Genomic DNA, 21321 nt, shown 5'->3' on the forward strand with positions numbered 1-21321 from the left:
CAGCAGGGTTAATCCTACTGTTGGCAGGGGGCGGGGGGAAATGGAACGGCAAATAGAGCCAGTCACTTTTAACTCCTGTTCCTCCTGCAAATTCCTCCTATTTTTATGGTTCTCTGAAGAAAGAAACCGTAAAATAATTCTCGGTGAAATAACTCCTTTTATAAATAGTTTTCTGCCTAAATCCCAAAGCCGTCATCAGAGAAAAATCCGTTGCACCATGTAATGCCGGCAATATATTCAGTTCACCGTTTGATGTTAGTGACACATGGATTGATAGTACCGTTACTGCTTCTCATGCAACAGCAGTTTTAAAATTTGGCCACTGGCATTTCTTTGAGTAATTGATCATAACTCTTGTTGATACATCATCTTTAATATGAATAATGTTTTGCAATGAATATTTTTTTCAGAAGATATTGAAAGGAATGATCTCTTTAATGTTGGGCAAGCTGTCCTTTTAAGGAAGAAAAGGCAGGTATGTTCAACATTTTTAATACATCAAATTCATGTAAAATAGAAAAATTATAATAACTATCTCCATGGCCTTTGATCTATACATAGAATATTGGTTCAGTTCATTTTTGGAACATTGCATTCTATAGCAACACAGACAGTGGCAATATTCAGCAGAGAGTGCTGTCTGAGGGCTCAGCACTCAGATGGCTCAAGGCTGGATAAGATCATTGGGCCAATTTTCCTGACCTTTGTCCCTGAGGGACACTTATTCCCCCAGCTGTAACAGTCAGTAGATGTGGGCAGAGACCTATTTTGCTAAGTCTTTGCCCCTCTTTACTTTGCTTTGAGTTAATCAGGACTTCCCCAAAGTGCAGAGCTGGGCTTTTTCCTGCAACTGGTGCAGGGCCAGCGTACTAGTATTAATGAGACGGGAGGGATTTTTCTGGCCACCTATCTCAATTCCTTGGTCACCATCTTTGGTCACCATGGCCCAGAGGCCCCCAGACCTAGAGGCAACCCAGTGAGCTGTCGGTGAATCCGAGTGGGCCCAGTAACAAGCCAAAGAGATTCCTGCAGATAGTTCAGGGCTTTTAAAAAAAATATGTATTATATCCATTATCTTCTCCTTATCCATATCTTTTGTTGCAATATAAAAAAAAATCTAAAGTTGCTCTGGCATGAGTTTCCTTTTGTAAATCCACGCTGGCTCTGAAGGATTAGTTTATACGCAATTGTTCCACTACTTTGTCCTTGATAACTAATCCCATCATTTTACCTGGTAGTGATTGCAGACTAACTGGACTTCATTTACCTGGATACATTTTTAAATCCAAACAGTACATTTGCTATTCCCCAGTCCTCTAGTACTTTCTGTATTTTTTAGTGAATCCCTAAATATCTCTGTTAATGATGTTGTTAACACGTCCTTGTTTGCTTTGTTCATTTAACATCCTTTTTACGCTGTTGAGAGTATTGTTTATTACTCCAGGTTTTACCAGACAACTTGTAATATTGGACTTTATCTCTAATATGACCACAATGACCCTCGCCAAACCATGTTGCTGGTGTTTCCATGGTGGAAATAATCAATAAGCGATAACCAAGGAAGTAAATAACGCACAATGATCAAAAAAACATTCTCTACGTTATGTCTTGTCATCTTCTTGCTATAATGTCCCTATTAGGTTAGGTATAACTTCCTTTCTTGTCCCTTTCCTTAAATGCTGAATCATGTAACCGTCCCTGAGCACATCCAGAAATTAGTGACACTTGTTAATCCTCGCCATACTACATTCAATATCAAGGTAGGGTAAATCCACTATTATAAAAATATTACCATTACTGGATGCTTTTCTCTGTAAACAAAATATTTGATCAATGGCAGCTGTTTGGCCTGGCAGTGGTGGTGGGGTGCATTCCCACCAGTATGTTCTCAAGTGATTTGGTCATCCCAACTTCTCTTTGATATTCAGCCTTTCCTGTAGCTTTATGTTTTCTTCTACATATAATGACACCTAAATGTTGTGGCTACCAGAGCAGCTCAGAGGCTGAATATTCTGCGGTAAATTGCTCATCTCTCGACTCCCCAAAACCTCTGTACCATTTACAAGGCACAAATCAGGACTGTGATGAAATATTCTCCACTTGCCTGGATGGGTTCAATGGCAACGAGTCTCAAGAAGCTCAACACCGTCCAGGACAAAGCAGTCCGCTTGATCAGAACCTCATCTAGCTTAAACATCCACTCCCTCCCCTACTGGCATACTGTGGCTGCAGCGTGTACTAACTAGTGGATACACTGCAGCAACTCATCAAGACTTCTTCGGAAGCACCTCCCAAACCTTCTACCTCCACCACCGAGAAGGATAAAGATTGTAGGTGCACAAGAACACCATCACCTCCAAATTCCCCTCTGAGTCGCACACCATTCTAACTTGGACATATATCGCTATTGCATCACCATCACTGGGTCAAAACATCTAGAACTCCCTACCTGGCAGCATTGTGGGAGCATCTTCACCACATGGACTGCAGCAGTTCAAGAAGGCAGCTCACCGCCAGTTCTTCGCAGTGAATTGTAGATGATGTAGGGAATTAGTAATGGGGAACATGGAGATGGCAGAAATTTTCTGAACAAACATTTTGTATCAGTCTTTACGGTAGAGGACACTAACAATATTCCAACAGTGGATAGTCAAGGGGCTATAGGGGGGGGGAGGAACTTAACACAATCACAATCACGAAGGAGGTGGTACTCAGTAAGATAATGGGACTAAAGGCAGATAAATCCCCTGGACTTGATGGCTTGCATCCTAGAGTCTTAAGAGAAGTAATGGCAGGGATTGTGGATGCATTGGTTGTAATTTACCAAAATTCCCTGAATTCCGGTAAGATCCCAGCAGATTGGAAAACTACCCCTATTTAAAAAAGGAGGCAGACAAAAAGCAGGAAACTATAGACTAACTGGTCTAACATCTGTGGTTGGGAAAATGTTGGAGTCCATTATTAAAGAAGCAGGAGCAGGACATTTGGATAGCAAAATTTGGTCAGGCAGAGTCAGCATGGATTTATGAAGGGGAAGTCATGTTTGACAAATTTGCTGGAGTTCTTTGAGGATATAACAAACAGGATGGATAAAGGGGAACCAGTGGATGTGGTGTATTTGAACTTCCAGAAGGCATTTGACAAGGTGTCACATAAAAGGTTACTGCACAAGATAAAAGTTCACGGGGTTGGGGCTAATATATTAGCATGGATAGAGGATTGGCTAATGAACAGAGAGTCGGGATAAATGGTTCATTCTCCGGTTGGCAACCAGTAACTAGTGGGGTGCCGCAGGGATCAGTGCTGGGACCCCAACTATTTACAATCTATATTAACGACTTGGAAGAAGGGACTGAGTGTAACGTAGTCAAGTTTGCTGATGATACAAAGATGGGAGGAAAAGCAATGTGTGAGGAGGACACACAAAATCTGCAAAAGGACATAGACAGGCTAAGTGAGTGGGCAAACATTTGACAGATGGAATATAATGTGGGAAAGTGTGAGGTCATGCACTTTGGCAGAAAAAGATCCAAGAGCAAGTTATTATTTAAATGGAGAAAGATTGCAAAGTGCTGCAGTACAGCGGGACCTGGGGATACTTGTGCATGAAACACAAAAGGTTAGTATGCAGGTTCAGCAAGTGATCAGGAAGGCCAATGGAATCTTGGCCTTTATTGCAAAGGGGATGGAGTATAAAAGCAGGGAAGTCTTGCTACAGCTATATAAGGTATTGGTGAGACCACACCTGGGGAATGCTGCGTGCAGTTTTGGTTTCCATATTTACGAAAGGATATACTTGCTTTGGAAGCAGTTCAGAGAAGGTTCACTAGGTTGATTCCAGGAATGAGGGGATTGACTTATGAGGAAAGGTTGAGTAGGTTGGGCCTCTACATCATTGGAATTCAGAAGAATGAGAGGTGATCTTATCAAAATGTATAAGATTATGAAGGGGCTTGACAAGGTGGATGCAAAGAGGATGTTTCCACTGATGGGGAAGACTAGAACTAGAGGGCATGATCTTAGTTTTAAATGGGCGGCCCCTTATTCTGAGATGAGGAGAAATTTCTTCTCTCAGAGGGTTGTAAATCTGTGGAATTCGCTGCCTCAGAGAGCTGTGGAAGCTGGGATATTGAATAAATTTAAGACAGAACTAGACAGTTTCTTAAACGATAAGGGGATAAGGGGTTATGGGGAGTGGGCAGGGAAATGGAGCTGAATCCATGATCAGATCAGCCATGGTCTTATTGAATGGCAGAGCAGGCTCAAGGGGCCATATGGTCTACTCCTGCTCCTATTTCTTATGTTCTATGTGTTTCTGTTATTTACATATTCTGGCTCATTATCAACATACCCGTGTCGTGTACCACCAGCTCCTGCCTGCAGGAAGTTGGAGGGATGCAAAAATGGGCCTTGAAACATGACAGAGCATGTCCCTGACCCCATTCCTGCACCTCTCACCTTGGCTCTAGCAGAGGAATGGCAGCAAATACCAGTCATGATGTCCATATATTCTGCATCCACTAACACTTCTAATTCTGTGCTCTTTGCCTTAGAATTCTAGCATTTTTGTACAATTCCTTCAATTCCATTATTTTTGTCCACTTGTGTTTGAATTCTTCCCTTGCTATTTGTTACTTTTCTCATCTGTAAATCTTTCTTGTTCTGCATTACATTCCTATATTATTGTGTTCTCTTGTTAGCCTCCAAACCTCCCTGGTTCTATTGTACTACTCTGGCCGTAGCCACCTATCTTCCCAGTTTAAGTATTCCTCTATTGGTCAGTCTATCTTATCTGACAGTACTCCTGTTTCTCTTCTGTTTAAGTGAAACTTACCTAGTTAATATAAGCTTCCTATTTCCCAGAAGGCTCCCTCATTCCCTACAAATCTAAATCCTGCCTCACTACACCATATCACTACACCATAACCTCAGCCACTGTAAGACTTGCAGTCTAACAGTTTATTGAGTTCCGACTCATGGAACAGACAAACTCAAGACACATATCTTGTTTCCCCTTTTACGGGGTAACCTTTACTTAAAAAATCAACAAGCAAGCATCCAATAGCATCAGTGAACAATAATCTCTCATTATTCATAAACGTACACATATCTATCCCATTTACTCTACTCTCAAGCAATCATAAGCAAAACTCACATGAAGTAACACCAGCAAGTGGTCAATTCGATAGCAATTAGCCTTGGCTCTATCTTGTTGGCAACTCTGGCTGTACAGCCATAAGTATTTTTCAAACAGTCCAATTATACCTAAAATACGGATGTGTCAAACTATACACACAGTTGTTTTGCATTCTTTTATCAACAGTCCGTTAAGTTTGTTAATTAAAATGTGTTAAGTTTTACTTCAGTGTCTTTAAAGACACCATTTCCCCAAATGGTGTTGTGTCCTCAGGATATCTCCTCCGTCTGTTCCTGGTCAAGTTCGATTCTTCCCTTGTGAGAAAGACAGCTTTTGCTGGCTCAACAAGTTTTAGTGTTTTACTTCAGTTCCCACAGTAGCTGGTTTCTTGGCGTTGTAAGGTAAGCTGGGTTACAGAATTTGGTCAATTTTTAAGTTTGGCCATGTTAAAGCAAAGTTACAGCAAAAATAAAGCAAAAAGTGGTGGATTCTTACACCACGTGTCTTTTTATTTATTCTATCTTAGTGACGCTTGTAGTATTTCAGAGACTGCTACTGCGTGGATCCCTCCCTTAAATTTTCTCTCTAGTTCTTTAAATTTATTTCATAAGACTTCTGGACTACACATGCGCACATCATTAGTTAAAATGTGGATCAAAATGGCACCTTCCTCCCTTAACTCCATCAACACGTCATCCACCCATGGGTTGAGATGTGCTAGCTTCGCATCCTGCAATATTTTTTTTAAAATGAGACTGGTAAATTCATACAATACAGTTTACTACTTAGCAATTCTATTTCTTGTTATAGATACATCGAATTCGCCGGAATGTTCAAGACGAGACAAAGTACATTGAGCTGATGGTTGTTAATGATCATTTTATGGTAAAGATTGCATTTAATCTGATTCAGGACTATTTGATTTTTGATTCTTTGACACGATTTACAGAATAACAACTTGTATTCATATAGCTTTCCTCAAGTTAGAGGACATCTCTAGAACCCTTTACAAGGGGCACCAAGCAGGAAATTAAGGAATTTAGGAGTCAGACTGAAGGCAGCATTGTTAAAGATGTTGGTTATTGAGAGGTTTCAAGGTGGTAGACTGGAGGCAAGGAATAGTGGTCCAGGAAGAGATTTCAAGAGGGCAGAGATGCAATGGCTGAAAGACTGATCTCTGATGATGTAGCAGAGGGATCAAAGAACAAGCAGTAACCCTGGGTCAGAGGAATGGAAGGCGCAGGCTGAATGCACAGTTCCAGAAGATTCCCGAAGGAAAGTGGGACAAAGCCAAGTGATTATTGAAATCGATTTGTTAGGGCACAGGAAGCCACTGAAATTTGACAAGGATAGTGTTAGTGAGGGTGCAGGGGGGAGGGTCACAGAGTTCTAGATTCACTGAAGTTTGTGAACGGTTGATGGCAAGAAGATTGATAATTAGGAGAATTTCAGAGGACGAGCATAACTGAACAATGTTCTGAAGTTAAAAGAAGGCAGTGTTGGAAGGAACCGGATGTGGACTTGAAAGTTCAGCTCAAGGACTGAACAGAACACCATGGTTTCACACCACTGGGTTCATCCTCCATACACAGCAGGAGGCTGATGTAATTGGAGCCAGAGCTAAAAATAAGTTTGCTTCACATTTGCTGACGTTGAAGTGTAAGACGTATCAACTCATCCAGGAATTGGATAGTGTAGAAACAGGGGTCAGTGATGGTAGGGGAGAAGTAGAGTTATGTATCATCAGCGTAAGTGGGGAAACCGATCCTGTGCTGAAAATAATGGCAGTTTGCAGACATGGGAGAAGAAATTGGCATTAACGGAGCGGTAATGAGCTTGGTCCCATTAGCGTCTACGATCAGCCCACTGCCACCTTTAGGGGGCTCCCGTTGGGCGGCTGAAGTCCCTGCATGTTTCAGGTGGTAGGCCCCTTTTAATATGCAAATCAGGGTCCTGTAACTTGCATAAGATCTCGGTTGCAAATTTAGGATGTAACTGGTCGGTGCTTGCATCGTGGACTCCTGACCACTTTCATTGGTAATGGACATGAATAGAGTTTAGAAAGGTAATTTGAAATTATTTTTGTGGGACCAGGTGGAGCAAGAGTGCTTCTTTGCGGCCCCACAAAAAGAATCTGGGCCATTGTCACCCTGGGTAGACCCCTGCTGACCCCCCCAGCACTTGCCTCGCTGCTGACCTGGCGGTCTCTGGGCTGCCAGATATTGTGCCGGCCTGAATCCAGCAAACTGCATCGGGACGCCCGATTGACACCAACCAGGGCTTCAAAATGGCCCCAGGGACTTGCTCGGAACGGGCGAGCTGCCAGGGCATGCTGAAGAGGCAGAGAGGCCAAAAAGGCCTGGAAAGAACAGCAAGCTGCTGTTGTAATCACAGAAGATGTCATCATAGTTTATTATTGAGTCAGATGTATGTTCGCACAGTACCAGTGAAGGCAGTGAACCCTTTACCTCTCTTTTTTTAGGGATTGCCATAATATCTGCAATTATTTTATCTGATGCATTCCTTAAGATACTGTCAATGTAGTGAAGCGACTTTTAATGTTTTAACTGCAAAAGGATCCCATACAGAATCTAAAATCCAGAATATGCAAGGTCCAAATATATTATATAGAATCTTAAGAGAACAGGAGGCCACTGGGAACATTGTGCCTGTGCCGGCTCTTTGAAAGAGTTATCGAATTAGTCCCACGCCCCTGTTCTTTCCCCATATCCCTGCAAATAATTCCTTTTCAAGTATATATCCCATTGATTTTGAGATTGCTCGGTTGTCCTTGTGAGGGACATAACCTAAGCCCACCCCTTACAAGACCAATGAGGTCAGCGGGTTGACCTGGTGGCGAAGCCATGGTTGGGTCTCCTTACACTGGGAAGTTCCTGCTATCAAGGTTCTGTGGGGGTCCAGCATATTACTGAAGACTGGTACATCTAATGAGATAAGGTGTACTGGAATCAAGGTGCATGCAAATGGACCCACAGGGGTGTGTTCAGGCCTGTGGAGCCCAGAAAAAATGTAACTGGCCCCCTTGCTCAGGGACCTTTGAGACAGGCATTGTGGAGTGCGAGAGGTTGGTGGTATGGGGGTGAGGCCTGGCCAAATGCCCCCTGCCCCCCTCCTCCCATGCTGGGCAGGAATGGATGTTCTGACCGCATGGGGTAGGCGAATGCTGGAGATGGTCCTTTGGTAGTCTTGGTGCTCATCAGCCCGAATTAAATTAGCTGCCACTTGCCGACACAGCAAATCTGGGGGGTGGTCAGCACTAGATAGCACCAGCGTAAACCTTGAGATCGCAGTTCATGGATTGTTGGAGCCAATATATATTTTATACATCATCATAATAAACACCAGATATTGCATGAAAGGCATTAATTCCATTTTTGACTTAGTTAGCAATTGTAAACTCGGTGATGGAATCGATGACATGGAGATTTCTGCAGAAGCATAGATTCTTTAATTAAGGCTTCTTCCAGTCGATGCGAATCTATCTTTTTGGAATTACCTTGATTTCTATGTGTCACCAGACCTAGCTGGAGGCTGCAATTATTCTGGGACTATTTTTTGGGTAGTGAATATTTTTTCCATTTAATTCTTGTCACTGATACAGATTCTATGTAAAATGTTTAGAAATACATTTTAACTGTTGGATAATATAAAAAATAGAATCATGTAGGCTGATTTGGACAATTTCTGTAGAGTACTGTAGTGGTATTGTGTTTGAAAGATTTTGATTGTACAGATTAATAATTATTTTCCCTTCATAGCTTAAAAAACATCGTTTATCTGTGGGCCTCACAAACAACTATGCGAAATCAATTGTGAACTTGGCGGATATGGTGAGTGCTGTTATGTCTGCTCTCACAAAATGCATGAACACAGAGCCAGAGCTGAGACTGTGCCAATGAAGATTATTGGCGTCAATCTTAACTATGATAAGTAAAATAAATGGGCCTAATTTTCTTTAATGCTTACATAGTATTTATCTCTCCATGTGGGGCGATTGGGGGGGAGGGGGGGAGAAAAGATGGATAAATAAGATTGCAGTCTACTCTTGTTAATTCCGAGTGTTTGCTCAATTATCCAAGAATTCAAATTAAGCAATTTGGCGGATAATTTAAATTAAACAACTGAATTAAGAGGTTGGATGCACTTTTTTCCTTTTCGTGCTATTTCCAAGCATTAGGTTTGCATATTCTATTTGTACTTAAGGGCAGTGGAAAAATGAGCCTCTGGTACGAAGAAACTTCACTAAATGTGCCATCACATGGGAAGCTATGGAACAAGAAAATTACCTTCGCAAATCTATCAAAGTTTCCAGTGCCTCCATGGGTATGCCACAAATTCATGCCAATTAAAATGATTATTCCATGCAATTTTGTAGTCCACCAATAAAAATAATTTTCAGTTAGTAATGTTGGACCTGGACTCCAAGGTGCGTACTATTTCTGCCAGCCAGCAGGCATGTATGCCCAGTGTAACATCCCCACCGGCACCTGGGAATCCCTGGCCCAAGCCCGCCCAAAGTGGAGGAAGAGCATCCGGGAGGGCGCTGAGCACCTCGAGTTTTGTCGCTGAGAGCATACAGAAACCATGCACAGACAGTGGAAAGAGCGTGCGGCAAACCAGGCTCCCCAGGAACTCACCCTTTCCTCCAACCACTGTCTGCCCCATCTGTGACTGAGACTATAATTCCTGTATTGGACTGTACAGCCACCTGAGAACTCACTTTTAGAAGTGGAAGCTAGTCTTCCTCAATTCGAGGGACTGCCTACGATGATGCTAATGCCTCCTCTGGGTGAGGAAAGCCCCGGCATGGGAATCTCTTCCTCCACCCCAATCCCCACCCAACCTCAGACCGTGTAGGTCTCTGCGTTTGGAATGGGTAGAACTTCCGCCTCAGACAAAGCTGTACAAAAACTAGAGGAGCTGGTCAGTGTATCTGTGGATCTAATTCCCAGCCCTTTCACTGGTCACAGGAAGAGTGCGCTGTGGATTTTCAGCCCCAAAATGATTTACCTATCTAGTTTCTTCTCCCTTCTGATCCAAAGCCTCAGAGTGCAAATGGAGTGGAGACTTAGTGGGTCAGCTGGTTAGGAGTCAGCATGCCTTTACTTTCCAGTGTAAAAGTGATGTAAACAACTTGGCGTTAATTTATTCACGATAAGCATTTAACGGTTGGGAGGGGAAAAAATCTGGTCCATGAAGCTTTCTCCTTCCAGCCACCAACATCATAATGTTTAGCAGTTCTTTGTCCTAAATCCCCTGCATTTAATCTTGTATCTATGTTGCACCCCACCCCACCTTAATTTGATCAGCTCCTCAAAGAACTCAATCAGGTTAATGAGGCAGGATCTCTTTCTAAAGCCATGCTAGGATTTTTTAATAACTGCTGGACCCTTGAGGAGGCGTTATTACGATATAGCTCCAACTTGTTGCCAATTTGTTTGTGTCTGAAGCCCTAATACTTTTGGTGTAGAAAATCGTACATTTGGCCCCATGTGTCACTGTAATTGGACTGATTGGGCAAAAGTTGTATAGCTCTCAAAGAAAATAGTGGAACCAAATTTACTTGTCTGTTCCAAAACACTCCCACTGTAAATCTCTGGCAAGAGTCTGGCAGAATGACCAAAAACTCTGCTGGCACTCAAATGTTTTGGGTCCAAACGTTCAATGGGCGTTTTCAGTGGCCTTGTTTATGGGCGGAACCTCCACCCAACCCAAACAAGGCTGCTGACCTGAAGGAGTCAGGGCTGGGGGTCAAGATTGCTCTCCGCTCGGAGTTCTTGCTTTCCCAACTCTAATGACATCCAGCAAAGGTTTGGAGGCCACTTTGCCTAGGGTGCTAGTGTCCAAAAGGGTGAAAATTGTTTAAATATTTATTATCAACCCTCCCTTGTAAGGGGACAAAAAATATATTTTCTGGGGGAGTGGGTGGCTCAAGCACCCCCCATTACACAATAAAGTTGGGGTTGAATTTCCGCAGAAGTTTTCCTGATCATACACTGTAATTTAAGTGGTAGATCTGCAGAAACTCAGGAAACATCGCTTATGTGTCGCTTCTACCATTTCGCTGCGGTTTTCACCAATATTCCGCCAAAGTTACCCTGGACGATCGGGAGATATTCCGTGAAAAATCAGTGGTGTAATGTTTTGAGGATCCAAACTTATGGGTGTGGAAATCATGGTTTACATTGATTTCATGCAATATTAATTTACTTGCACTGTATTGTTGAATGAGATTATATTGTATTACACATTGGATCTTGCATCACATTTAAAATTGTTCATAATTTAATTTGTATTTTCATGCTGTATATTAGATATTCAAGGAACAGCTTAACACCAGAATTGTCCTCGTCGCTATGGAAACCTGGTCAGTTGACAACAAGTTCACCATAGATGTGAACCCTCAGGTAACTCTACGGGAGTTTATGAAGTACAGGAGAGATTTTGTCAAAGAGAAGAGTGATACCATTCATCTATTTTCGTAAGTAGCTCATTAGAATTAATTTCTTGTATTATGTACCAATACTAAAGTGGAAATTTTCATTCCATTTTTAAGGGTTTTTAGTTTAAGAAATCTAAATTTCATACAGTATTGGTTGGAAGGTGACATACTGGTGTCATTCAGATATCATAATCTGAATGGAGCATGTTTTACAACAGTTGCCAATTAATTTTTTGGTGCCTAAAAGATGGCTATCTCCCTGAGGCCCTTTTGCAGAAGCCTAGGATCACCAAAAGAGCATCTTACTGGCAAAAGGGGGACTCTGAGGAAACCACTTTCCCACTAACCTGGAAGTTGCCAACTTGCTGTGGGCCTTTTATGGCACTAGGAGCAGTAAAATAGCTACTTGGACTTTTGTCTAAGATGAAGTGTACATGTCTTTGTGATGATCTGAGTAAACCAGCAGTGCCTGGCTCAGAACAATTGCCATGATAATCCAGGAAGATGCCAGCTTTTACTGGGGTGCAATGGGCAGCCAAAGAGCAACTTGGACCTCAGAAAAAAAATTGTTTTGGAAAGTATCTGTGACTTGCACAGGTTGGATTTATATAGCTCTTTTAACATGGACGATGCCCCAAAGTGATTTAACATAAGAACATCAAGGGCATAAGAATTAGGAACAGGAGTAGGCCATCTAGCCCCTCCAGCCTGCTCCGCAATGGCTGATCTGGCCATGGACTCAGCTCCACTTACCTGCCCGCTTTCCATAACCCTTAATTCCCTTATTGGTTAAAAATCTATCTATCTGTGATTTGAATACATTCAATGAGCTAGCCTCAACTGCTTCCCTGGGCAGAGAATTCCACAGATTCACAACCCTCTGGGAGAAGAAATTCCTTCTCAACTCGGTTTTAAATTGGCTCCCCCGTATTTTGAGGCTGTGCCCCCTAGTTCTAGTCTCCCCGACCAGTGGAAACAACCTCTCTGTCTTGTCTATCCCTTTCATTATTTTAAATGTTTCTATAAGATCACCCCTCATCCTTCTGAACTCCAACGAGTAAAGACCCAGTCTACTCAATCTATCATCATAAGGTAACCCCCTCATCTCTGGAATCAGCCTAGTGAATCATCTCTGTACCCCCTCCAAGGCTAGTATGTCCTTCCTTAAGTAAGGTGACCAAAACTGCACGCAGTACTCCAGGTGCGGCCTCACCAATACCCTGTACAATTGCAGCAGGACCTCCCTGCTTTTGTACTCCATCCCTCTCGCAATGAAGGCCAACATTCCATTCACCTTCCTGATTACCTGCTGCACCTGCAAACTAACTTTTTGGGATTCATGCACAAGGACCCCCAGGTCCCTCTGCACCGCAGCATGTTGTAATTTCTCCCCATTCAAATAATATTCCCTTTTACTGTTTTTTTTCCCAAGGTGGATGGCCTCTCATTTTCCGACATTGTATTCCATCTGCCAAACCTTAGCCCATTCGCTTAACCTATCTAAATCTCTTTGCAGCCTCTCTGTGTCCTCTACACAACCCGCTTTCCCACTAATCCTTTGTGTCATCTGCAAATTTTGTTACACTACACTCTGTCCCCTCTTCCAGCTCATCTATGTATATTGTAAACAGTTGTGGTCCCAGCACCGATCCGTGGCACACCACTAACCACCGATTTCCAACCCGAAAAGGACCCATTTATCCCGACTCTCTGCTTTCTGTTCGCCAGCCAATTCTCAATCCATGCTAATACATGTCCTCTGACTCCGTGTACCTTTATCTTCTGCAGTAACCTTTTGTGTGGCACCTTATCGAATGCCTTTTGGAAATCTAAATACACCACATCCATCAGTACACCTCTATCCACCATGCTCGTTATATCCTCAAAGAATTCCAGTAAATTAGTTAAACATGATTTCCTCTTCACGAATCCATGCTGCGTCTGCTTGATTACACTATTCCTATCGAGATGTCCCGCTATTTCTTTCTTAATGATAGCTTCAAGCATTTTCCCCACTACAGATGTTAAACTAACTGGCCTATAGTTACCTGCCTTTTGTCTGCCCCCTTTTTTAAACAGAGGCGTTACATTAGCTGCTTTCCAATCCGATGGTACCTCCCCAGAGTCCAGAGAATTTTGGTAGATTATAACGAATGCATCTGCTATAACTTCCGCCATCTCTTTTAATACCCTGGGATGCATTTCATCAGGACCAGGGGACTTGTCTACCTTGAGTCCCATTAGCCTGTCCAGCACTACCCACCTAGAGACAGTGATTATCTCAAGGTCCTCCCTTCCCACATTCCCGTGACCAGCAATCTTTGGCATGGTTTTTGTGTCTTCCACTGTGAAGACCGAAGCAAAATAATTGTTTAAGGTCTCAGCCATTTCCACATTTCCCATTATTAAATCCTCCTTTTCATCATCTAAGGGACCAACATTTACTTTAGTCACTCTTTCCCGTTTTATATATCAGTAAAAGCTTTTACTATCTGTTTTTATGTTTTGCGCAAGTTTACTTTTGTAATCTATCTTTTCTTTCTTTATTGCTTTCTTAGTCATTCTTTGCTGTCGTTTAAAATTTTTCCAATCTTCTAGTTTCTCACTAACCTTGGCCACCTTATACGCATTGGTTTTTAATTTGATACTCTCCTTTATTTCCTTGGTTATCCACGGCTGGTTATCCCTTCTCTTACTGCCCTTCTTTTTCACTGGAATATATTTTTGTTGAGCACTATGAAAGAGCTCCTTAAAAGTCCTCCACTGTTCCTCAATTGTGCCACCGTTTAGTCTGTGTTTCCAGTCTACTTTAGCTAACTCTACCCTCATCCCACTGTAGTCCCCTTTGTTTCAGCATAGTACGCTTGTTTGAGACACTACTTCCTCACCCTCAATCTGTATTATAAATTCAACCATACTTTGATCACTCATTCCGAGAGGATCTTTTACTCGGAGATCGTTTATTTTTCCTGTCTCATTACACAGGACCAGATCTAAGATAGCTTGCTCCCTTGTAGGTTCTGTAACATACTGTTCTAAGAAACAATCCCGTATGCATTCTATGAATTCCTCCTCCAAGCTACCCCGTGCGATTTGATTTGACCAATCGATATGTAGGTTAAAATCCCCCATGATTACTGCCGTTCCTTTTTCACATGCCTCCATTATTCCCTTGGTTATTGTCCACCCCACCATGAAATTATTATTTGGGGGCCTATAAACTACGCCCACCAGTGACTTTTTCTCCTTACTATCTTTAATCTCCACCCACAATGATTCAACATTTTGTTCATTAAAGCCAATATCATCTCTCACAACTGCCCTGATATCATCCTTTATTAACAGAGCTACCCCACCTCCTTTCTCTTCTTGTCTATCTTTCCGAATTGTAAGATACCTCTGTATGTTTAATTCCCAGTTTCTGTAATGGCCACCAAATCATACCCATTTGTAATGATTTGTGCCGTCAACTCATTTATTTTATTTCGAATGCTGCGTGCGTTTAGGTAGAGTGTTTTAATACAAGTTTTTAAACCATGATTTTTAGTTTTGACCCCTCCTGCAGCCCCTTTATATTCATACATATTGTCCCTTCCTATCACCTTGTGGTTTGCAAATGAATAATTTACAAATGAATAATAGAGAATAGATACCAAGTTATGGGAGGTAAGTTAGAGGAGGTAACTGAAGGTTCAAAAAGGTGGGTTTGGAGGAGGATTATGAAGGAAAATCATGATTTAGAGATGTAAAATGATTTGGGGAGTGAGTTCCAGAGAGTAGGGCTGAGGTGAAGAGGTGCACAGGACACTGGAGTTGAAGGACTGAAGAGTGTGGGAATGGATATATAGCTCGAGGAGGTTGAACAGGTAGAGAACGGCAATGCCATGGAATGATTTGAATCTGAGGACAAGGATTTTAAATTAGAAGGGTTAGATGACAGGGAGCTAGCTAGTGTTGGTGAATGAGGGCAGGGGTGATGGGCGAGCAGATCCTTAGTGTAGGACAGAATGCCGATGGCTACATTTTGGATACATTGGAGTTTGCGCAAGAAGGACGATAGAAGGCCAGCAAGGATGGCATTGCAGTAATTGACTTTGGACATGACAAAAATGTGGATGTAAGTTTTAGCACAGGGATGTGGACTGAGGTCAGGGCAACATTGCAGAGGTAGAAGCAAATGCACTTGGTGATGGAGGGAATATGAGGTATGAAGCTCAGCATAGTGCCAAACATGATGTGGCAAGGGAGCAGAGTTTATGATGGGCGCTGAAAATATGGTTGAAGCGTCCTAATGTTTGGCTGCAGGAAGTTGGCCCAAATTTTGTGGTGGGTAATGACGGTGAACTGTCGGCATCTAAACACAGAAATCCTGAAGTTGCTGTCAGTCGATCACCGCTCCGACACAGGCTGCACTGTGGACCCTTCCCACCCCCCCCCCCCCCCCCCCCCCCCTTGCTGGTTTGACAACAACAACTACTTATATTTATATAGCATCTTTAACATAGTGAAACATCCCAAGGCACTTCACAGGATTATTATGAGATGAAAAATTTGACACGGAGCCACATAAGGAGAAATTAGGGCACGTCACCAAGAGCTCGGTCTTGAAGGAGGAAAGAGAGGCGGAGAGGTTTAGGCAGGGAATTCCAGAGCTTGAGGCTTAGGCAACAGAAGACATGGCCACGAATGGTTGAGTGATTATAATTAGGGATACTCAAGAGGGCAGAATTAGAGGAGCGCAGACATCTCTGGGTCGGGGAGGCGGGGAGGGTTTTTGGGGCTGGAGGAGATTAGAGATCGGGAGGGACGAGGCCATGGAGGGATTTGAAAATATGGATTAGAATTTTGAAATTGAGGCGTTGCTTAGCTGGATGCCAATGTAGGTCAGCTTGCACAGGGGTGATGGGTGAACAGGACTTGATGCGAGTTAGGACACGGACAGCCAAGTTTTGGATCACCTCTAGTTAATGTGAGAGGTCAGCCAGGAGTGCATTGGAATAGTCAAGTTTAGAGGTAACAAAGAAATGGATGAGGGCTTCAGCAGCGGATGAGCTGAGGCAAGGGAAGAGAGGGGCGATGTTAAGGAGGTAGAACTTGGCGGTCGTTATTATGCTGCAGATATGATCGAAAGCTCATTTCAGAGTCAAAAATGACAGCAAGGTTGCAAACAGTCGGGTTCAGCCTCAGACAGAAGTTGGGGAGAGGGATGGAGTCAGTGGCTAGGGAATGGAGATTGTGGTGGGGATCGAAAACAATGGCTTAAGTCTTCCCAATATTTAACTGGAGAAAATTTCTGCTCATCCAGAACACGATGTCGGACAAGCAGTCTGGCAATTTAGAGACCGAGGAGGGGTCGAGAGAAGTAATACTGAGGTAGAGCTGGGTGTTATCAGCATACATGTGGAAACTGACAGTATTTTCGGATGATGTCACCTAGGGGCAAAATGTAGATGCGAAATAGGCGGAGGCCAAGGATAGGTCCTTGGGGGACACCAAAGGTAATGATACAGGGGCGGGAAGAGAAGCCATTGCAGGTGATTCTCTGGCTACGATTAGATAGCTAAGAATGGAACCAGGTGAGTGCTGTCCCACCCAGCTGGACGACGGTGGAGAGGCGTTGGCGAAGGATAGAGTGGTCAACCGTGTCAAAGGCTGCAGACAAGTCAAGAAGGACGAGGAGGGATAGTTTGCCTTTGTCACAGTCACAAAGGCTGTCATTTGTGACTTTGATGAGAGCCGTTTCGGTACTTTGGCAGGTGTGGAAACTGGATTGGAGGGGTTCAAACATGGGCAAGAAAGATGGGCACGGATTTGGGAGGCGATAACACGTTCACGGACTGGAGAGGAAAGGGAGGATGGAGTGGTAGTTTGCAAGGAGGGAGGGGTGATTTTTTGAGGAGTGGGGTGATAACAGCAGATTTGAAGGCGTACCTGAGGACAGAGAACGGTTAACAATGTTGGCTAACATGGGAGCCAGAAAAGGAAGTTGGGTGGTCAGCAGTTTGATGGGAATAGAGTCAAGGGAGCAAGAAGTGGGTCTGAAGGACAGGATGAGCTCAGAAAGGTCATGAGGGGAGATCGGAGAGAAACTGGAGAAGGATGTGAGGTCAGGGCTAGGACAGGGAGGATCCTGAGAGAAAGTTTGGCCGGGTGCGCTAGGGGAAGGAAGGGAAGAGGCAGAGGCGGCCGGACAGATGGTCTCAATATTCGAGATAAAGAAGTCCATGAGCTCCTCTCACTTACTGTCGGAGGTGAGGGTGGAGCCTAGGGAGAGGAGTTTCAAAATCAGTTAGCATTGGAGAATAGAAGCCGGGGTTTATCTTTACCATTGCAGCAGGAGGCGGGAGTTCGTGAGGCCTACAAAAGGCCCAGCGGGAGTCCGGGGATTGGCGGTAGCGTCGCAGCAGGAGACGGGAATTCGTGAGGCCTACAAAAGGCCCAGGGGCTTGAGGAGTGGTGCAGAAGGGAGGGATTCAAATTCCTGGGGCATTGAAACTGGTTCTGGGGGAGGTGGGACCAGCACAAACTGGACGGTCTGCACCTGGGCAGGACCGGAACCAATCTCCTAGGGGGAGTGTTTGCTCGTGCTGTTGGGGAGGAGTTAAACTAATTGGCAGGGGGGTGGGAACCTATGCAGGGAGACAGAGGGAAGTAGAATGGGGGCAGAAGCAAAAGATAGAAAGAAGAAAAGTAAAAGTGGAGGGCCGAGAAACCCAAGGCAAAAATCAAAAAGGGTCACATTACAGCAAAATTCTAAAGGGGCAAAGTGTGTTAAAAAGACAAGCCTGAAGGCTCTGTGCCTCAATGCGAGGAGTATTCGTAATAAGGTGGACGAATTAACTGCACAGGCAGCAATTAATGAATATGATATCATTGGCATCACGGAGACATGGCTCCAGGGTGACCAAGGCTGGGAACTCAACATTCAGGGGTATTCAACATTCAGGAAGGATAAACAGAAAGGAAAAGGAGGTGGGGTAGCATTGCTGGTTAAAGAGAAATTAATGCAATAGTAAGGAAGGACATTAGCTTGGATGATGTGGAATCTGTATGGGTGGAGCTGCGGAATACCAAAGGGCAGAAAACGCTAGTGGGAGTTGTGTACAGACCACCAAACAGTAGAAGTGAAGTTGGGGACAGCATCAAACAAGAAATTAGGGATGCGTGCAATAAAGGTACAATCAGTTATCATGGGCGACTTTAATCTACATATTGATTGGGCTAACCAAACTGGTAGCAATACGATGGAGGAGAATTTCCTGGAGTGTATTAGGGATGGTTTTCTGGACCAATATGTCGAGGAACCAACTAGAGGGCTGGCCATCCTAGACTGGGTGATGTGTAATGAGAAAGGATTAATTAGCAATATTGTGTGAGGCCCCTTGGGGAAGAGTGACCACAATATGGTAGAATTCCTTATTAAGATGGAGAGTGACACAGTTAATTCAGTGACCAGGGTCTGAACTTAAGGAAAGGTAACTTAGATGGTATGACATGTGAATTGGCTAGAATAGACTGGCAAATGATACTTAAAGGATTGACGGTGGATAGGCAATGGCAAACATTTAAAGATCACATGGATGAACTTCAACAATGGTACATCCCTGTCTGGAGCAAAAATAAAACGGGGAAGGTGGCTCAACCATGGCTAACAAGGGAAATTAAGGATAATGTTAAATCCAAGGAAGAGGCATATAAATTTGCCGGAAAAAGCAGCAAACCTGAGGACTGGGAGAAATTTAGAATTCAGCAGAGGAGGACAAAGGGTTTAATTAGGAGGGGGAAAATAGAGTATGAGAGGAAACTTACCGGGAACATAAAAACTAACTGCAAAAGCTTCTATAGATATGTGAAGAGAAAAAGATTAGTGAAGACAAACATAGGTCCCTTGCAGTCAGATTCAAGTAAATTTATAATGGGGAACAAAGAAATGGCAGACCAGTTGAACAAATACTTTGGTTCTGTCTTCACGAAGGAAGACACAAATAACCTTCCGGAAGTACTAGGGGACCGATGGTCTAGTGAGAAGGAGGAACTGAAGGGTATCCTTATTAGGCGGGAAATTATGGTAGGGAAATTGATGGGATTGAAGGCCGATAAATCACTGGGGCCTGATAGTCTGCATCCCAGAGTACTTAAGGAAGTGGCCCTAGAAATAGTGGATGCATTGGTGATCATTTTCCAACAGTCTATAGACTCTGGATCAGTTCCTATGGACTGGAGGGTAGCTAATGTAACACCACTTTTAAAAAAGGAGGGAGAGAGAAAACGGGTAATTATAGACCAGTTAGCCTGACATCAGTAGTGGGGAAAATGTTGGAATCAATTATTAAAGATGAAATAGCAGCACATTTGGAAAGCAGTGACAGGATCGCTCCAAGTCAGCATGGATTTATGAAAGGGAAATCATGCTTGACAAATCTTCTGGATTTTTTGAGGATATAACTGGTAAAGTGGACAAGGGAGAACCAGTGGATGTGGTGTATTTGGACTTTCAAAAGGTTTTTGACCACACAAGAGATTGTTGTGCAAAATTAAAGCACATGATATTGGGGGTAATATACTGACATGGATAGAGAACTGGTTGGCAGACAGGAAGCAGAGAGTCGGGATAAACGGGTCCTTTTCAGAATGGCAGGCAGTGACTAGTGGGGTGCCGCAGGGCTCGGTGCTGGGACCCCAGCTCTTTACTATATACATTAATGATTTAGGTGAAGGAATTGAGTGTAATATCTCCAAGTTTGCAGATGACACTAAACTGGGTGGTGGTGTGAGCTGTGAGGAGGACGCTAAAAGGCTGCAGGGTGACTTGGACAGGTTAGGTGGGTGGGCAAACGCATGGCAGATGCAGTATAATGTGGATAAATGTGAGGTTATCCACTTTGGTGGCAAAAACACGAAGGTAGAATATTATCTGACTGGCGACAGATTAGGAAAAGGGGAGGTGCAATGAGACCTGGGTGTCATGGTACATCAGTCACTGAAAGTTGGCATGCAGGTACAGCAGGCGGTGAAGATGGCAAATGGTATGTTGACCTTCATAGCTAGGGGATTTGAGTATAGTAGCAGGGAGGTCTTACTGCAGTTGTACAGGGCCTTGGTGAGGCCTCACCTGGAATATTGTGTTCAGTTTTGTTCTCCTAATCTGAGGAAGGACGTTCTTGCTATTGAGGGAGTGCAGCGAAGGTTCACCAGACTGATTCCCGGGATGGCAGGACTGACATATGAGAGGCACTAGATCGACTGGGCCTGTATTCATTGGAGTTTAGAAGGATGAGAGGGGATCTCATAGAAACATAAAAATTCTGATGGGACTGGACAGGTTAGATGCAGGAAGAATGTTCCCGATGTTGGGGAAGTCCAGAACCAGGGAACATAGTCTAAGGTTAAGGGGTAAGCCATTTAGGACTGAGATGAGGAGAAACTTCTTCACTCAGAGAGTTGTTAACTTGTGGAATTCCCTACCGCAGAGAGTTGTTGATGCCAGTTCATTGGATATATTCAAGAGGGAGTTAGATGTGGCTCTTACGGCTAAAGGGATCAAAAGGGTATGGAGAAAAAGCAGGAAGGTGGTACTGAGCTAAATGATCAGCCATGATCTTAGTGAATGGTGGTGCAGGCTCGAAGGGCCGGAAGGCCTACTCCTGCACCTATTTTCTATGTTTCTATACAGTTGAGCAGGTCAGAAATGAGCTTCCACCCCAGGAGCAATCTTGGAATC

At 43.5% G+C, this 21321-nt stretch overlaps 1 protein-coding gene across 2 annotated transcripts in view; it reads left to right on the forward strand.

Moving 5' to 3' along the window:
* adam22 (ADAM metallopeptidase domain 22) overlaps positions 1-21321 on the forward strand; it is a 472931-nt gene that overhangs the window by 284361 nt on the left and 167249 nt on the right. For both annotated transcript variants that reach the window (XM_070881347.1, XM_070881348.1), the window contains exons 8-11: positions 411-475; positions 5948-6022; positions 8917-8988; positions 11473-11639. In XM_070881347.1, coding sequence (XP_070737448.1) covers positions 411-475; positions 5948-6022; positions 8917-8988; positions 11473-11639 — 379 coding nt within the window. The remainder of the gene's footprint in view (positions 1-410; positions 476-5947; positions 6023-8916; positions 8989-11472; positions 11640-21321) is intronic.

This window comes from Pristiophorus japonicus, chromosome 5 (assembly GCF_044704955.1).
Source record: "Pristiophorus japonicus isolate sPriJap1 chromosome 5, sPriJap1.hap1, whole genome shotgun sequence".
NCBI lineage: Eukaryota > Metazoa > Chordata > Chondrichthyes > Pristiophoridae > Pristiophorus > Pristiophorus japonicus.